The sequence below is a fragment of the Vidua chalybeata genome, chromosome 1 (assembly GCF_026979565.1).
Source record: "Vidua chalybeata isolate OUT-0048 chromosome 1, bVidCha1 merged haplotype, whole genome shotgun sequence".
NCBI lineage: Eukaryota > Metazoa > Chordata > Aves > Passeriformes > Viduidae > Vidua > Vidua chalybeata.
Genome location: NC_071530.1, coordinates 65,717,287 through 65,734,110, shown reverse-complemented (window position 1 = coordinate 65,734,110; position 16,824 = coordinate 65,717,287). Strand labels below are relative to the sequence as shown.

At 39.4% G+C, this 16,824-nt stretch overlaps 1 protein-coding gene across 1 annotated transcript; it reads left to right on the top strand.

Annotated features, from left to right (window-relative positions):
- Window positions 1-702: 702 nt before the first annotated feature.
- On the top strand, window positions 703-15,020 carry TMEM170B (transmembrane protein 170B). The gene is made up of 3 exons (XM_053966337.1): window positions 703-1,256; window positions 8,810-8,980; window positions 12,899-15,020. The coding sequence occupies exons 1-3, from the start codon at window positions 1,160-1,162 to the stop codon at window positions 13,027-13,029; spliced, it is 399 nt and encodes a 132-aa protein (XP_053822312.1). The 5' UTR covers window positions 703-1,159; the 3' UTR covers window positions 13,030-15,020.
- The last annotated feature ends 1,804 nt before the right edge of the window (window positions 15,021-16,824 follow it).

Sequence of the window (16,824 nt, the reverse complement as noted above, 5' to 3'; positions counted from 1 at the left end):
GCTCACGATTTCTGACGGTTTCTGACATTTTCTAACTTTCTGTGGCTTTAATCTGCGGCAACAGTGACAGCGGGTTCAAAGGGACAGGCAGGGACGTCACGCAGCGTTTCCTGGATGTTGCCTCGGGATGACAGCTCGAGATGACAGCTTCTCCAGCAGCTCCGGCACTCCCGAGCGGCGCTCCCGCTGTGCGCACCGCTTCTTTGGCTCTGTCCCGTCCCGCTCCGCCGGGGCTGTGTCCCCAGACCCCGCCGAGGCAGCCGCGGAGGTGCGTGCGCCCGCGCTCTCTGGAGCTGCGTGTGCTAAGGCTGTGAGCAGCGAGGTGAAAACACTGCTCTCATCAGAACACAGATTCTGCATTCTGCTCTTCTCCAATGTTTAAACGCACTCAGCAGCATCACCTTAAATACCAGCTTTAACACCATGGAATTTTATCACTTTATTTTCCCCTTTAAATCTACCCACAGGTGTATGTAGATTTTATTTGAGACACTTCTTGCTAACGCAAGTTTCTCTGGGGGTCCACGACATCCCCAGTCTTTCCCGCCCTCTTTGACTCAAATCGTGATTCCGAATTCTGGTTCTCTGTTTGGTGGGAGGAGCCCGCGCCCCCCGGCTCCTCCCGCCGCGCCTGCGCGGGGCCGCCCTCCCGCTCCCAACGCGCCCGCTGCCCCGCTCCCGCTGCTCCTTCCCCCTCCCCGCCGGCAGCCGCTGGCGTCTGGTGCCGGGAGCCTCCCCGCTACCGCCGCTCACCCGCATGGAGCCGCCCGCCTGAGGGACGGCCTGCGGTCGCCCCGCCCTCGCTCCAGGTGATGCCGGTGACCGGGGTGACGATGCCGCCGGCGAGGCGGCGGCGGCCACTGCTGATGGAGGAGGCGGAGATGATGATGATGATGGTGATGATGATGATGATGGGGATGATGGGCTCCGCCGCCCGGCCCTGCCTCTGAGCGGCGGGGAAGCGCCAGCGGCCGGCTCCTCTCCTCCCCCGAGATCGCCCGGCTCCCCCCGGCCGCCGCCTCCCCCACTCCGTCCTCGATGTCTCCACCGCGGCGCGGAGCTCTCTTCGCCGCCTCCCCGCCCTCTCGCTCCTCGCCGCCGCCGTCTCCCTCCCGCTCCGCGGTCCGGCGGCTGCCGGACCCCGCCCGGCGGCGGCACCATGAAGGTGGAAGCGGGGGACAACTCCATGATCAACCTGTCGGTGCAGCAAGTGCTGAGCCTGTGGGCTCACGGCACCGTCCTCCGCAGCCTCACGGGTAACGGGGCAGTGCGGGGCCGGGCGGCTGCGAGGGTGCGCTCGGGGCTGGAGCACAATGGAGGGCGTGGGGGTGGCGGTGGTCTCCCTGTGTGCTGCGCGTAGGGAGGGCTGGTGTTTGTGTTCCCGAGTCTCTCCGGGTGCCTCCATCCGTGTTCTATGAGCAGATCTATGGCGTGTGTGTTTGTACGCCTGCTGTGGGGTCCAGGGAATCAGGAGGGGTCTGTGTGAGGTGTTGGTTAGTCTGGGTGTGTGCCCGGTGTCTGGGATGCCTGCCCGTGCAAAGGACATGAGCGTGTGGGATGTGGTCGCTCACTTTTCTGTGCCCATGTATAATAAAAGAAGGCTAATGGCATCGGGTGTGTGCATGCGAGTGAAGTGATGGGTACTTGTGCATCGGTGAAGGATTGTAGAATGTGTGAGTGTATAACTATGTATGGGAGGCTGGAGTATGTTTGTGGAGGTGGTTGTTTTTTTTATTTTATTTTTTCCCCTTGTGAATAAATGCTCATTGGCATTTGACAGAGAGCTATATAAAAAACAACTAGAAAACCATAAAATTGAATGTGGAGAATCAGAGACTCTCCCCCACTACCTCTGAGTATACCTGTGGATAATGAGACCTGTGGGAGTGAATGAAATGACAGTTGTTTTCTGACAAGTAGTTGTAATCTTAAGCATCTGGGATTCTTAAAGACTGAGCTGTTACGAAAAAATTCTGTGAACCAAAGTAGTAGAGTCAGGTCCTCAACCCCTGTTAGGAGAGGGGAGCTTTGGCTGGCTTTTGGCAAGAGCTGGCTTTTTTCTGCTCAGTCTCAGGCTGAAAAAATGAGTGTGGGCTACTGTGAGATGCAAGGCATATGGTGGAGAGGGGTATCTTCTCTTATTCTGTCCTTGAGTAAAGAAAAGCCTAAGCTTCCAGTTGTGAGCAAGCAGGGACTGGGTGTCAATAGCAGACAAGTAACTGAGTGAATTCTTTCTGCTTGGTTGTAGGGTTGTATTAGGTGGCGACAGATTAGTGGAAAATACTGATCAGGGATAGGTTTTAAACAGTTATGGATATATTCTAGTATTTATGAAAGACTGTTATGTCACCTTTTTCTCTATAGTAATGGTTGATATATTCTGTTTTCTTTTTTAATCTTTTAGAGGTGGAAGAAGTGTGATGGAAATCGAAGTGTAGCTGATGTTGGAGCTGTAGCAAACAGAAAGTGATCATATTTTTTGTTCTTTTAACTTTCAGGATGCATCTTAGTGTAATAAAAAAGATTAACCTTTTCATATTTATCTATGAACTTCATAGTGTGTGTCTCAAAATTAGAGTTTCCAGGTATTAGTGTGGTGATACACTAAATAAAGCTCACTTCCTGAGTAGTTACTTTAACATACCTACTTTAAAAACTTGTACTCTTAAAGGAAAAAGCTCACAATGGATTTCACTTTGCTTTGTGCCAGACATCCTCTATAAAGTTTTTCTTATTAGATCATTCAGCATAAGCGTTTCTATGAAATTCAATGCCAAGAGATAAAATCAGCTTGTTTCTCAGTGCTTTTGCGATAAGGGCCTAATAAGGTATTCTTAATGTGGAATGGTTTTTTGTTTTTAACCTAAAAAATACGAAAAATAATTTTTTTACCCATGGTAGCGTTGTTGGAGAATATGTCACTGCCAATTGTAGTTGCAGTTTCTAATTTTGTGCTTAAATGATGGCTGCTCTTACAGTCATAACCTGGTGAGCTGAATGTTCTCATGGACTGTCAACAGTCCAAAACTTGCACTGGACTTAAGAATCTTTTCCACAGGTTAGATACACATTGATATAATCATTGATATTAACAAAAAGCTGAACTAGTTACATAAGCCCTTCCTTACTCCTTATCAAAGTAAATTTTGTTCAAGACCAGAAATTCTGTTCTTTTCCCTGCCAAGAAAATAGGTGTATGAATGAGTTTATCTTCTTTGACTACTTAATCCATTCTCTTTTGCACCTCTGTTAGGTATAAGGAGAGACTTCTCAGGAATACTGGGAAAAGAAAATCATTAATATGCCATGTTCCGTGAATATTCAAGACTGCTTCGTGTCTACTTTTGGACTTAATGTTGTGGTCTGGACTAGACTTTCAAGTTGTACAAGTGAAGGTTTATCTCCTTTAGATAAACCATATTGATTATGTTTTCAGAAATATGTTGCAAAATGTTATCAGCTTCCTTCTTAAAAATATGTTAATTTTCTGAATTTTTCAACAGTGTCCTGATACAAACTCCAGCCTAAGCCAGCAATGCTTCATACTCTTAATAGCTTAGTTTTGGTGGGTTCTTTTTCCTGTCAATGAGAAACTGAAAGATTATTTTTATACTGTATATGTGAATCAGGTTCAACATAAAAAAGGAAATCCCGTATTTCGCTCTTGGCCTCAAATACCCAGGAGACCACAGACAAGTTCATTGCTGCCACATACGCATCACACCCTGTAACAGCTAAAGCTGCTGGTGTTGTTCCTTTTAGCTGAACATAGGCACATCACCGTGGTGTGCTTGCTTCCTCTCTTCCTGACCTCTCTTGGGAGGTGGAAATAAGGCTTTAGGAGTCATGGGAGATGTGGGGTGGCTTTTGCCTCATTCTTTGTTACATCCTCCAGTATATCCCAAGATCACCTCCTTTATATGAGCTGGTTGTGTTTCAGAGTTAGTGCTAGATCAGGGTTTACTGGAACAAATCATAGCAGCTGAATTTGAACTGGAAAAGGAGAAAAAAAATCCCCATTATTAGTATCCAGTAAAATAAAAATTGCTGAAAGGCTGCTTTCACAATAAAGGACTTGGCAATATTTCTACTAAAAGAGGCTCCTAAGCGCCATCCTGTGCTCATTTGTCCCAGATTGTCTGGATTTTCTTTGCCCCCTATGCTGTTACTTGAGAGGACTAGTCTAATTTGAGATTTAAATGCTCCTCAGCAAAGTGCTTTTTTTTCCACTTAATGCAGCAAAAATGTTAGCATCTCCAAACAACAATTTGGCTGTATTGTTGATAACTTTGAAAGTACCATTTAATACAATAATTAAAGACAGGATCCGGTGCTGAAGAAAAAAATGTAGCATGTAAGGAGCCGAGTTACATTTGCAGTTATCGTATGCTGTCACTTCATCTGAGTGCTTTGAGTTTATAAACTACAGGAATCTAATGTTACTGGTTTTTTCTAATTCTAAATTTGACGTATGCTACCTTGTTGACTTTAATTTTTATTCTTAGTACAGATGCTTATTGCTTGACTAACCTCTATACCTAATAGTAGTAGGCTGGGTACTGGGCTTAGAATGGAGAGAGAAAGAGGGAGACACTTTGTTTTGGAGTAATCACTTTTGATTTATGACATGTTGTAGGCAATCATTATTCATCTGGCAAAACAAGCTTAGAACTTAGAGGAAAAGTGCTGAAGATTAAGGACTAAGGAGATATTCCATGTTTACTGAAGCTGGCAGTAGGACAGCATATTGATATTTTATATAGGTAATATTTGAAAATGTTATCATTTATCTACTTGTATAAGATGAAGGTGTTGTTGGAGCGCAACTTCAAGTCTTGATAAGATGGAAGTGATATAAATGTTATTCTAAACAATGACATGGTTTAATAAGTATTTTCCTAATCTCTAATGTTGTGTATGCCTACACTAGTATATATGTGTATATACTAATATATAATGTTTATCTGTAGTACATAAGCATAATGTATGCATGATATCTATCTGATAGGTGTAAATATCAAAATTAAATTCAAATTAATTAAAATCAAAAGTGCTCTAAAACTGCTGTGATTGGGCATTAATTGCAAGGTATTTGAGTTTTGCAGCTTTTCTGGTAGGAGAAAAATCCCCAACTGAGGCAAACCAAAGGAAAGGAACATAAACACTGTCTTAAATCTTCTTTTCAGTTTAAGCACAAAGAATTTTAGACATGAAAAATGTATCTCAGTTGTTCCTGTTAGAAGAGCTATGACATCTTTGCTGTATACTGAATGTCACTATGCTTGTAAACTACTGGGCTTTCCCTAGTTCCTGTATTTCTCTAGGAGCTGTGGAGTTTTGATACATGTATGTTGTGTTTTGGTGACTTCAAGTAATTTGGATATACTAAAAGTAAACTCATAATTTTTTTTTTTTTTATTTTATACTATTAATATCTCTTTAGACATGCTCTTTGAGGGCATGACTAAATAAACTGAGGCTAGGTGAGTATTTGAATCTCTCTGACAGATATAGGTAAATCATTACCTCCATAACAGCGAAGTACTCTGTGCAGCTCATGTTGTCAAAAGAGCCAGCTAATTAGAATAGCTGCACAAAGACTGAAATTGGACTGTGCTTTTTCTTGTCAGGCAGGGTAGCAGTACATAAATTTATGCTGCTTCAAGGGTCAGTCAGTGTATAGGACAGAAATAGCTGAGACACTTCAGTCTCACTTCCTCGTTCTTAGAGATGTTGCAAGACAATTCAGCAATCAAACTACTCAGTCATTTTTGGACAAATGAAGTCTTGACCATTTGTGTTCAGAGGTCCACATTCTCTTTCTCTATTCTTTAGTGACACCTCTCAGTGTTACTCTCAACCCATTCTTTGTGTCTTTCAGTGTTATTCCAAGATACTGCTTTTGAGAGTCATCTCTCTTCATGATTCAAGGGTTAGATAATACTGAATTTTACAGAACATGAGTAGCTCTCTGCCCTCACCAGATCAGAGTAAGAGTGTCTACGTTTTCCTCTAGGTGAATGGAGCTTAAGGTCTCTGATTTGCTTGAAGGGTTGTCTCTCTCTCCTTACCTTGTTCATCCCTGTTAAACAACTTACTTGGTTGGCTTCATTACTCACCCTATGAGCAGAAGTAAAGAAATGACTGGGGTGAACTAGCAGGTATAGAAAGAGTAAATAAAGGAGGATAAGAAATTATAACCTCTGGCCTTCCTAGGAAAGGTGCTTGGAAGTGATTTGTCCTGCTTCAAGCTCCTACATGATGTTTTAACACATACATGATGTTTTAATGAAGGGAAATCATAGTTTAACAAAGCTCCAGCTGTTTTTGTGTCAAACAAGGAATATTTCTGGATGTTCTCCAATTTCCTTTTCAATATGCCTGCTGCTTTTAAGGAGTAGGAGGAGAAAGTGAAAGAACTGAAGTTTATATTTCTTTAGCCAACAGGACATTTTGGTGCTGGTTCTATTCTCAAGCCTCCTCCCCTAAATATAAAGTGAGGGCTGATGCTAATTTTCCTCGAGCCTTATTTGGAACATAAATAAGACCGAAGATAGTTGCTCACTGTGGAGCTATTTTGTTGTGTAAGAGTTTGTAAATATTTTTGGTTTCTTAGTTACAGGGGAGTAGTTAGCCTTTCCATAAGCTTTCATTTTCTTCTAAAAATACAATCATCCTAGCGAGTTTTCCTAAGACTGGAAGTCATTTGTCTTTTCTACCTGATAAAACTTGACAATACCTACAAACACCAATTTCCTAAAAGGTGATGCGGTGCCTAACAAATCCTGTCGAAATTACAGGGTGTGACAGTGTCGGATTCCCACAGACTTTCTTGGTCCAGATTGGTTAATAAATCCTAAGGTTTGTTTCCCTATTGTCCAACTGTAGGTCTGGCAGGGCTGCCATATTCTGTATTGGTAGATCTTTGGTTAATCCTTTTGTTTATGTGCTTCCACTTGAATAAAACAATGGAAACACCCAGGCTGTGCTAGTAATGGACCAGGCCTGTTAGGACAGCAGAAGAGGTTCCCCTCCCACAGATTAAGTCAGCCAGTCTCTTAATTTTAGTGAGGGCGTTTGTGGAGTGACTGCTTGACACTCCTGCCATTGTTCTGTCACAGTAGCTTCTGAGAATGATGAGACATTCATTTAGTGGAACAGTACCATGGTCATTATCCTTTTGCCAAGATTTTTGGTACCCATTTTGGGGCCAGGGGTGAAGGGACGGAAGATCTGAGGAGAGCTGCTCCGAGCCACTCTCAGGATGTGGATATATGTACCCAGGCACTCAGAAGGAAAAGCTGCACCTTGAACTACAGTTGAAGTATTCATTGGATGTATATTTGCCAGCCACTTTCCTTGCTGCTCTCTTAAAAGAGCCTTTTGGCTATCATGATTTAGAGGAGTTGTACGTCCTTGGGCAGACATAGTGTTGCCATTTATGCCTGTGTGAAAGGGGAAGGGCTGAGCTACTCCCAAAGTACTGCTAAATAAAAAAAGCTTGAACTCTGTGTCTATGTTATCTGTATACATATCCTACTGACTCCCAGGGCTGTGGTTATTGTGTAGCAACATTTTTTTCTTAGCATCTTTTCACAGTATGTTTTGTGCTGCTCAGTATTTTTACATTAGCTAATTGGGATGTATTTTTTCCTCAAATAGTTGATATGAGTCAAGCTACATTAATACAGGCTTGCCTCATAAGCAATAAGTATCTTGCTTTTGTAAGGAAGCTGGGATTTTTGTTTTGTTCTATTTTTGAGGGGAACTGCAGCAAAAACTGAATTAGTGACAGTGTCATGGGATTATGGAATATGCACCCTAATTTGTTAAGTTCTGTAATGATAGCTACCTACTGTACTTGACTAAAACCAAAAGGGATGTTTTCTTTTATTTACTCACCCTCTTGATTAATAGAATGTTTTTAGAAAGTTGACACCAAGTGAGAAAGGTTCTTGAGTTATTGTGTAGCTCCGTTGATGGTTCCAGGGTTCCAGCTCTTTTCTTCGAAGGTGCTCATCATGTTTGCCATTCTTCAAAGAAATGTTTGTGCTCCAAACATTCTCATGATCTGACACCCTTTTTAGTAATTTAAATAATAGTCACTACCTCTCTCTGAAGTTCTGTACTAAGCAATTAGAAGCAAGGAGTTAGATGTGTTAAAATTTCTTGTTAAAATGATAGTGTTTTTATTTGCATTATTGAAGCTAATTTGATGGAGCACTCTATTATAGCTCCTGGGTGTAGATAAGCTAAAGTCTTTAATCTCAGTTTTCCCATCTGATGTTACCTGATGCTGTCTCTTATTTGTGAGGGTGGGGGGTTGGGAAACAACAAAAGATCCACATCTGCCCCAAAATAAAAGCCCATGACCCAAAAAAAAACCCCAAACCAGTTCTTGACTTTTTCCTTCTCCAGTCTTTGTATCAGAGAATATTTCATTTGACAGAAGCAGTTACAATGCCTGCTATGAAATTGCAATCAACACTATTTAAAAAAGTCATTAAAGGAATTATGGCTACTTGTAAAAATATATCTGAATTAAGGTTTTTGCCAGAATAATTTTTCTATTTTTTAACATAATACAGCTAATCCTTTATGACAGACTGCTGAAATGAGGAAAGAGTCTTGAGCATGTGCTGATGGTATCACATGTATCACTTTTAAGATGGAAATCAGTATTTATTTTTCTCTTACTGTTGATTGTTTGCAAAGTTTTTTTCTCTTACTGTTGATTGTTTTAAAGTTTCTTACTTATAAAGTTCTTGTCTTAAAAATATTAACCCTTTATTTGACTGCTTTCTTTCAGAGATGTGGTACTGGGTTTTCCTCTGGGCTCTCTTCTCCTCTCTCTTTGTCCATGGTGCTGTGGGAGTATTAATGTTTGTGATGCTGCAGAGGCATAGGCAGGGGAGGCTGATATCTGTCATTGTGGTCAGCATTGGATTTCTGGGTTCTATAACTGGAGCAATGATAACCAGTAAGTCTGCCTTTTGTTCTTGTTTGGGGTTTTTTCCCCTTTCTTATTTTACATCTAACTTCTAAAAAAAAAAAAAAAAAAATAAGCTTTGCTGATGTTCTAGGTGAAATACTGTTTGGCACGGGCATTTGTTACAGTTTCTTATGGTATTAGATGAATGTCTACCACTCAAGATACATTTTTTTCATTTTTTTAATTTCTTGACATTGTATCCTCAAAGAGACGCAACTATTTTTTTCTGTTAAAGCCCAAAGGTTCACAGAGCTGTAGTTAAAAACCCCACTCACGTTTAAAACATTGCCGAAACTGTGTTATGTAGTAAAGTGTGGAGGCTTACACCTGACCAAATATGACACAAGTGGTGTTGCAGAGAATGTTTTGAGGAAATGCTGCTCATCTGTGTTTGTCCAGAGTTATTGGTATCAGGTGCAGCTTTTCCATCTTTCCCAAGAAATTCCATTATCTATGTCAGCACTGAAACATGGGCCATGAAACCTGTAGGACACTTTATTCCTTCTTTGATTTTATCATATCCAGCTCTGTTTATCAAACTTATAAATAGGCTACAGTACCTTTTCCAAGCAAGTAGGAGCATGTCGAGTTTTCTCTTGTGGGAGGAAAAATAGTGAGTGCTATTTTTTCAGGAAAGAATCACATGCTTGTCTTCAACAGTGCTGGTAAGGAGTTCTCAGCACTAAAAACTATGTATTGAATGGTGCCTATGTTAACTGAGCAGTAGTTTCTGCCCCAAAAATCTTCAGTGTTGCAGAAAAGATTGCCTAACTTGAAAGGTCTCCAAGGGTAAGGAACCATAAATCTAGCAACCACCATGTAATCTGAAGGCAAATTTTCCCACCTTTCATTTTGGTCTTCCTGTGTTCTGCCCAAGTTATCAGAATAGTGGTATCACTATGAGCTTTGGACACATTCATAGAGGATTTGTGTCAGATTATGTCTTATTGCTGCTGAAAGACCTTCCTGATTATTGTTTTTCAAGGCTAAATAAAAATGAAAATGTCATGAGAAGTTTCACTAAGACTTTCCTCAAAAGGTTGCTTTAATTGCTACAGATTTCTCAGCTTAGAATTTCCACTAGTTAACACAGTATAGTTCAGTATAACTATTTTTTGTTGGATTTTTGCAAGGGGGTTGGGTTGGGTTTTTTTTTCCCTAAGATGAGTTAGAACTAGTTGAGTGCCTTATGTTATATGCTATGCAGATTTTTGTCTTAGGATTAAAAGGCAGTGGCCTGTTACAAGGTCAGCCATGCAGGAACATTTCTGAAGAAATGAGATAGGAAATGTTGTGTTGAAAGGTCCAAGCAGAGACTTTAACAGCTTTGTGTGGTGGGGAGGTTTCAGGATCAGTGTCTCTCAAATGAAAGTACTTTGTGTCTTCTATCTTTGCATAAAAAGAGGAGCAACACAGTTGTATTTTTGGCATCCAGTTTTGCAGGTCAAAACATTTAGCACGTAAGCAATCCTGTTTGTGTGCATATTCATCTGAGAACTTCTCCAAGCTTAGACTGTAGACTTGTTATGCTGTCCCCAAAGGTTTTGCAGAGAGCATTGCAATTAGCTTAGGCAAGTACTTTTTTGTTTCTGGCCAGAACTCAGTTGTTTCATACCGAAAGAAATTCCGTGGGGAGCTTTTGAAGGCAAGTTATGGTGATCAAATATTAAAGAGGATTTTTAATAGTTATTATGCTGCAAACTGAGAGTTATGAGTTGAAATATCAGCTATTTGAATATGCCTGGTCCAGTGCTTAAGAAATTGAAATAGCAAACTGACTTCAATTTCCACTTTGCATTTCCAGTCTTCTGCATTGTTTGTGTAGGAGAATGAAGGCAGCATAGACTATTGCACAATGTAAGTTTAATTTTGCTCAGGGAGATCTTTCAAACTTTCTGATGTTCTGGAACCTTTTTAGCAGCATATAGAAAAGCAGGAGACTCCTCTGTTTCTTAGCTTTGAAAAGTCATGGAAATTAAAGGTATTTTAAAAAGGTATTGAAAAATTACTAATCAGAAGGGAATACAGTAAAAAAGAAAAGAACAACAACCAAAAAAAAAAAAAACCCCAAAAACAAACAAACAAAAAAACCCCTAAAACCATAACAAAAACAAAGAAACCCACAAAGCAACAACCAAAAAAACCCCACAAAGCCAAACAAGAATATATGAATACCAGGCAGCTTAAGGCAAGAATTTTAGCTGTATTTGATCCAGAAGGGCCTGTCCTTCCTCTTCTTCCCCAGCACACTCCTTTTTGGTGACAAATTCTCATTTCCCTCGTTGGCAGCCTGTTGTACATACTTTTGGCTCAATACCAGTTCTGCTGGGTTATGCATTACAGGTTGTAATGCACACTGTTATTTGTGTAATAATACCTAATTAGCAAACTACCAAAGTTTTATTCTTTTATTCTGGATACTTCCCAGAGTATCTCAGTGTTTTCTCAAAGCCCAAAATTTCTGTTATTGATCTGCTACTGACAATTCTGATATACTTTTTTGGCCAATTTGAATTTGCTTTGAGAGTTCAATCTGAAAAATAATTTTAATGTCAGTAGTGGGCTCCATCTAAAAGATCTTTTTCAGGTTTTGACAGCAGCTAGCCAAGAAACAAATGGAAAAGCTTATGAAAGGTAGCTGAATGAAATACCATAAGGCTAGCCTTCTGGTGAGATACTTCAGACAAAATATACTTTACAGAGTATGTTAAAAAAAAAAAAAACACAAAAAACCCCAATAAAAATAAATCAACCCCAAAATTGCCTAACAGTATGATTAATAGTGTTTGTAAGTACCATTATGGCCACAATCATTAGTAAATCCTACTCTTCCTAAAGCTATTGTGAAACTGAGGTGTTACTTTTTGAAGATGTCAGATGATTCAGATGCTGATTGTACTTTCAGAAAATCTGTTGTGACTCAATGTATTTCTGTGTCACTAATGGATTTTTGATCATTCCAGCAGATATTCCTGTTAGTGACTGTGCAAGACCAAAAAAAAAATCCCTTTTTTTTTAAACTCTTGCTTATTATTTAAAAAAATTATGATGCCTTTTCAGTTCTCTTTGAGCCTGAAAGAGCCTCTGTGATCTCTGAAGGCATTTAATTTTGACTAGACAGCATCTGAGACAATGCATACTGAAGGTCTACAGTTAAGTTTTGGGTTTGGTTTTGGTTGATCCTGGCCTCTTGTTATTATATTTCAAATGTGAATTTGCACACAAATGTACAAGAAAAATGATCTGTTGAGTTTGGGTTTTTTTTATGTTCTGCAGCTCAAAATTGAATTGTATTGGTTAGAAATTTCATCTCATACACATTTATGGAAAACACTGCAATACTTCGACCTTTTTCATGTTTTGCTAGATTTGCTAAACAATTGTTAACAATTCAGTAGTTTAAGTCAAAATAAACTCATTTAGTATGACCAGTTTATTCAGCTGAAATATTAAATGAATCTGGAAAATGTGTGTTTACAATTGTTTTGTTGACACTAGCAACTTTATCGTTCTTGTCTTCTCCCTGCTGATACAAGCAGTATTAAAACACTCTTCAGACTTGGTCAATTTTTAGAGGACTGTCTTGCTACCTATTCAAACTGGCACAAGGCAAAAAATGTTCAAAAAATTTTGAAGATGTGTACAGGGGAACAACAAGATTTGATTTTCTTAAATCAAACTGATGATGGAAAAGTTGATCTGATTCAATTGGGAAAATCATTCCTCAAGGATATATATAACTATAAAAACACAAGCAAGGCTGGTAATTGTGTAATGCCATGAAGTAATGCAGTGTTTGGTAATGCTCTATAAATAGCTGACGCATAGACAGAGTAGATAATTTGTCACATATTTGAATCTTGTCTTTTTCTGTGATTTGATCATTGTTTTCCTTGTGATTCTTAGGTGCTGCAGTAGCTGGAATTTACAGAGTAGCAGGAAAGAATATGGCTCCCCTAGAAGCTCTTGTCTTTGGCGTTGGACAGACAGTACTGACGTTAATTATCTCATTTTCACGAATTCTTGCAACGCTTTGAAACTTATGCAGAAAGGGGGGAGAAAAACGTCTTTAATCTGAAGAGAAGCTTCCTGAAAGTGGATTCGTCAGCTTTATGAACTCAAATTATAGTGCAAGAGGAAGGAAGCTATGTGGAAAGTGCACTACAAATCTCGAGGCTCAGTCAAATGAGCAGGCTGTCCTCTAGTGTTGGAACTGCTGCACTCCTGCACTGCGCCTTAACGTGCCTCCGTCACGGGCGAGGGGGGAATCTCTGTGTGCCAAGCAGAGATGGAGCACCTCGAGCAGCTGCCAGGCAGGTTCATGCTTGGTGGTGGGATCACTGTCCTTAACACCTTGGAATGAAACAGAGGGGCTGTCCTGAAGGTTGCTCCGTGTGCCAGACTTGAAGATATTTGGTTTAATTCTGAGTGGGTGGCTGGGTAAGCTCTGGAATGTAGAAGAATTCTGTGAATGTGCACAATTCTCCTTGAATTCAGGTGAAACAGAGAGATAACTGACTTTTGTGTATTAGAAGAATCTCTCTGAATGCTGAATATTCTTGTTCAGCATTCAAAACAACTGTTAGATCTCTTTCAAAATGTAGATTAATTTTGATGGGGTTTAAGAACCACAGCTTTAACAACCCTGATATAATTAGCACTATGTGAAGAATGGCTCGTGGCAGTTTTGTTCCTTGGCACATTTCTTCATGACTTTAGCCTGTCAGAAATCAGGAGTTTAAGGTGACTATATGAAGGTTATTAAGTACAAGCTGTTGTGTATGCACAAACAAATCTTAAACTGATGTTTTCCTTGAAATTACTTTGTCTTAAACATACAGATGGTTACCAGCCCTTTTGCACACCTCAGAAAAAGGGTACTCATTGCAAATAAACTCCCTATATTTAATTAAGCACTGGTAGGACCCTTAACCCTACATATGTTCTGTAAGAAAAACACAAATATAACAAACTCTCAGAGAATACACCTATGAGGAAAATGGAAAGGGTTAACAATATGATATATTGGTTTTCTACTGAACAAAAATATTAAGTGTAAAAAAATAGTTACTGTACTCCAAAAATTTGTAAGTGGGGCAGCACTAATGTATTTACTACCTTGTTTCTGAACACTTTGTATCTTTGGAAAGATTAAGATACCTGGAACTTTCAAATACTTAGCTTTCGGTGGTTTGTGCTTTTCTAGTTTAAAAGGGACTGAGTGGTGTTGTGCATGTGAAATGTCATAAATGTGAGTGTTTGGAGTAAAGAGAAATTTTAAGTCTAATAACTAACTATTTATGAAATACAAAATTTAAAGGGCATAAAGTTCTGTGAAGAATAAGGAATCTTTTACATCTTTTCTCAGCTTAATGCTTTTCAGCAATTGTCTCTTAATGATGACAGGGAGTAAATCAGTCAAAGGTTTTGCTGTTATGATGTCAAAAAGACTTTCAGGACTGTCACAAACACTGGCACCTAGTGCACACCTAAAAGAATATGTTTAAAATCTAAATTGCAATCCAGTCATTGCTTGCATTGATTGCATCAATTTATCAGTATGATAGTAATTTAAAATGTAATTAATTAACCTGTCTGCCTTTATCTTATTCCATATACATTTCTTTAAAGTACTAGGAATGCTAATAATATTTGTTTTCTTTAAAAGCATCAAAGTCTTGTTTGGAAAACATACAAAGTTATGGGCTTTGCAGGGAACAAGTTAAATTATAGGTTTATAAATATTTTCAGTGTTATTTTTACTTTTAATTGCTTCAGAAATGTGGCTGAATACATATACTGTCACTCTTTTTGAATGTCTTCAGAAACTTTCCTCTGGTTTGTTTTTTTTGTCTTTCACTTTCTGCTAATTTTTGGCACACAACCATTGCACTTTAATAGACAATGAAATTATGACATCTGTAACAAGCAATTGAAACTTCTCCCTGTTGTCTTAAATTGTGAGAAAACTGGTTTCAGGTATTTAAGTCAAATTGAATAATAAAGTGATTGAAGATGTTTCTCCTAATGTGCCTTGTTACATATATGTTTAGGGAAGAGGATTTAAAAAAAAAATTGTCGTATCTTCATTCTTGTTCTATTTTGATTATTTCTAATTCATTTGGTTACTTGATACAGTGTGTTCAACAAACCTTAAAACATTCTATTTGACAATCTGGAAATGCTTGTCTGGATCAAAACCAACCACGTCATGAAGCACTGTGTTCAGTAATTTAGATTGTCTCATGCCTTTATCTCACACTGAAACTTACTCACAGGTTCCAAATTTCCTTGAACATCTCAATCCTTATATTTTGTAGGAGGCTATTATGCTGCCACTGCTCAATGGCTTGCTGTCTTTCACTAAGTTAAACTACAGCAGACTGCTCCTAGCTGATGAGATACGTATGCTTGTATTGATGACCTTCATTCTTCGTTTTAATTACTGTGCCAATGAAGTTGTTGCCATTGTAACTCTCCCCCTTGGACAAGGAGGCATCTTTGCAGGTTTTAAGCTACCTTTCTTCAAATAATTTTTAGGTACTTGTATTCACTTTTAAGATGTTGTCATGTGCTTTGCTGTCTCTGCATTGTATGACATTATTGCCTGGCAACAAGGGACAGACATGTAATGTAATGCTTAAGTGACCTAACAGGGACAAGGCTTTATTTGACAGAAGTTTATTTTCAGCTGTTTCTTGTGAGGAGTTTATAATGATGAAAAGTTTGTCTGTGAAGTTGTGAAGTCTTCTTTGATCACAGCATGAACATACTCCTTAATAACTCCAACAGTGAAAGAAATTGTAAGTGGCCTTATGTCTGCAAAACTTGGAACTTTCATTCCATATCCCTAGAAACAGCGTTGTTAAGCATAAGGTGCTTTAGTGTTTATATATATATATATATATATGTGTGTGTGTGTGTTTATATATATATATACATATATATATATATGAATGAATGGTGGCTTTGTGGAGTGTGTTTTTATACCTGACATGCTAACAACTGAAATAGCTTTTCCAATAAAAAATAAAATTACTTTAGCTAGCCTCCCCTCCCCCTGCCCCTCTCAATGAAGCTACAAAGATATCTTGTGTGTGAATGGCACAGATGGTACCCTGGTTCACCCTTGGACAATGCAGTGTTGTCCACACAGGATGTTTTAGTACTATCTTCAATCAGCTCTGCCTGTCTCTGCATTGTGTCACTGGGCACATTCTGCATTGTGCAGAACAAAAAAATTCATCGACACAGTTTAATATTTGGAAGAAGGGGGAGTACTGAATATATTATTTAATGTGGAAAAGCTACTGTTTTTTTAGAAGCTGCTGCTATCAAAGATTTAAACATTCCAAACACCTACAATTTATCAGTATGATCATAGAATTAAAGAATACTAGGTTGGAGGGGACCTCAACCATGGTCTGGTCCAACCTTTCCTGTGAATAGCATGGTCTAGACAAGGTAGCCCAGCACCCTGACCAGCCAAGTCCTTAAAGTGTCCAATGCTGGGGAGTCCAACATTTCCCTGTGGATTTTGTTCCAATGGCATTATTCCAGTGTCCTACTGGAATATCATAAAGTAATTTGTACGCGTGACCTCCCATCTTTTCCATGTGTAAAAAGGGAGTCTCTTCTTTGTAGCCATCCTTTGAAAATTGGAATATGGTGATAAAGACTCCCTTAAGCCTTCTTTCTTCAAGGCGGAATCAACCCAGTTCTTTGCCTTTGCTCATATGTCAGGCTTCCCAGACCTTTGATTATCCCTGTGGCCTTTTTGTGGAGCCTTTCCAGCCTGTCCATGGTTTTGTGTGTTTTTTGCATGTCAGGGA

Coding starts and splice junctions, on each gene's coding strand:
- TMEM170B (XM_053966337.1), top strand. CDS start 1,160: ATGAAGGTGGAAGCGGGGGACAACTCCATGATCAACCTGTCGGTGCAG. Junction 1,257..8,809: donor CGTCCTCCGCAGCCTCACGG/GTAACGGGGCAG, acceptor GCTTTCTTTCAG/AGATGTGGTACTGGGTTTTC. Junction 8,981..12,898: donor AACTGGAGCAATGATAACCA/GTAAGTCTGCCT, acceptor TGTGATTCTTAG/GTGCTGCAGTAGCTGGAATT.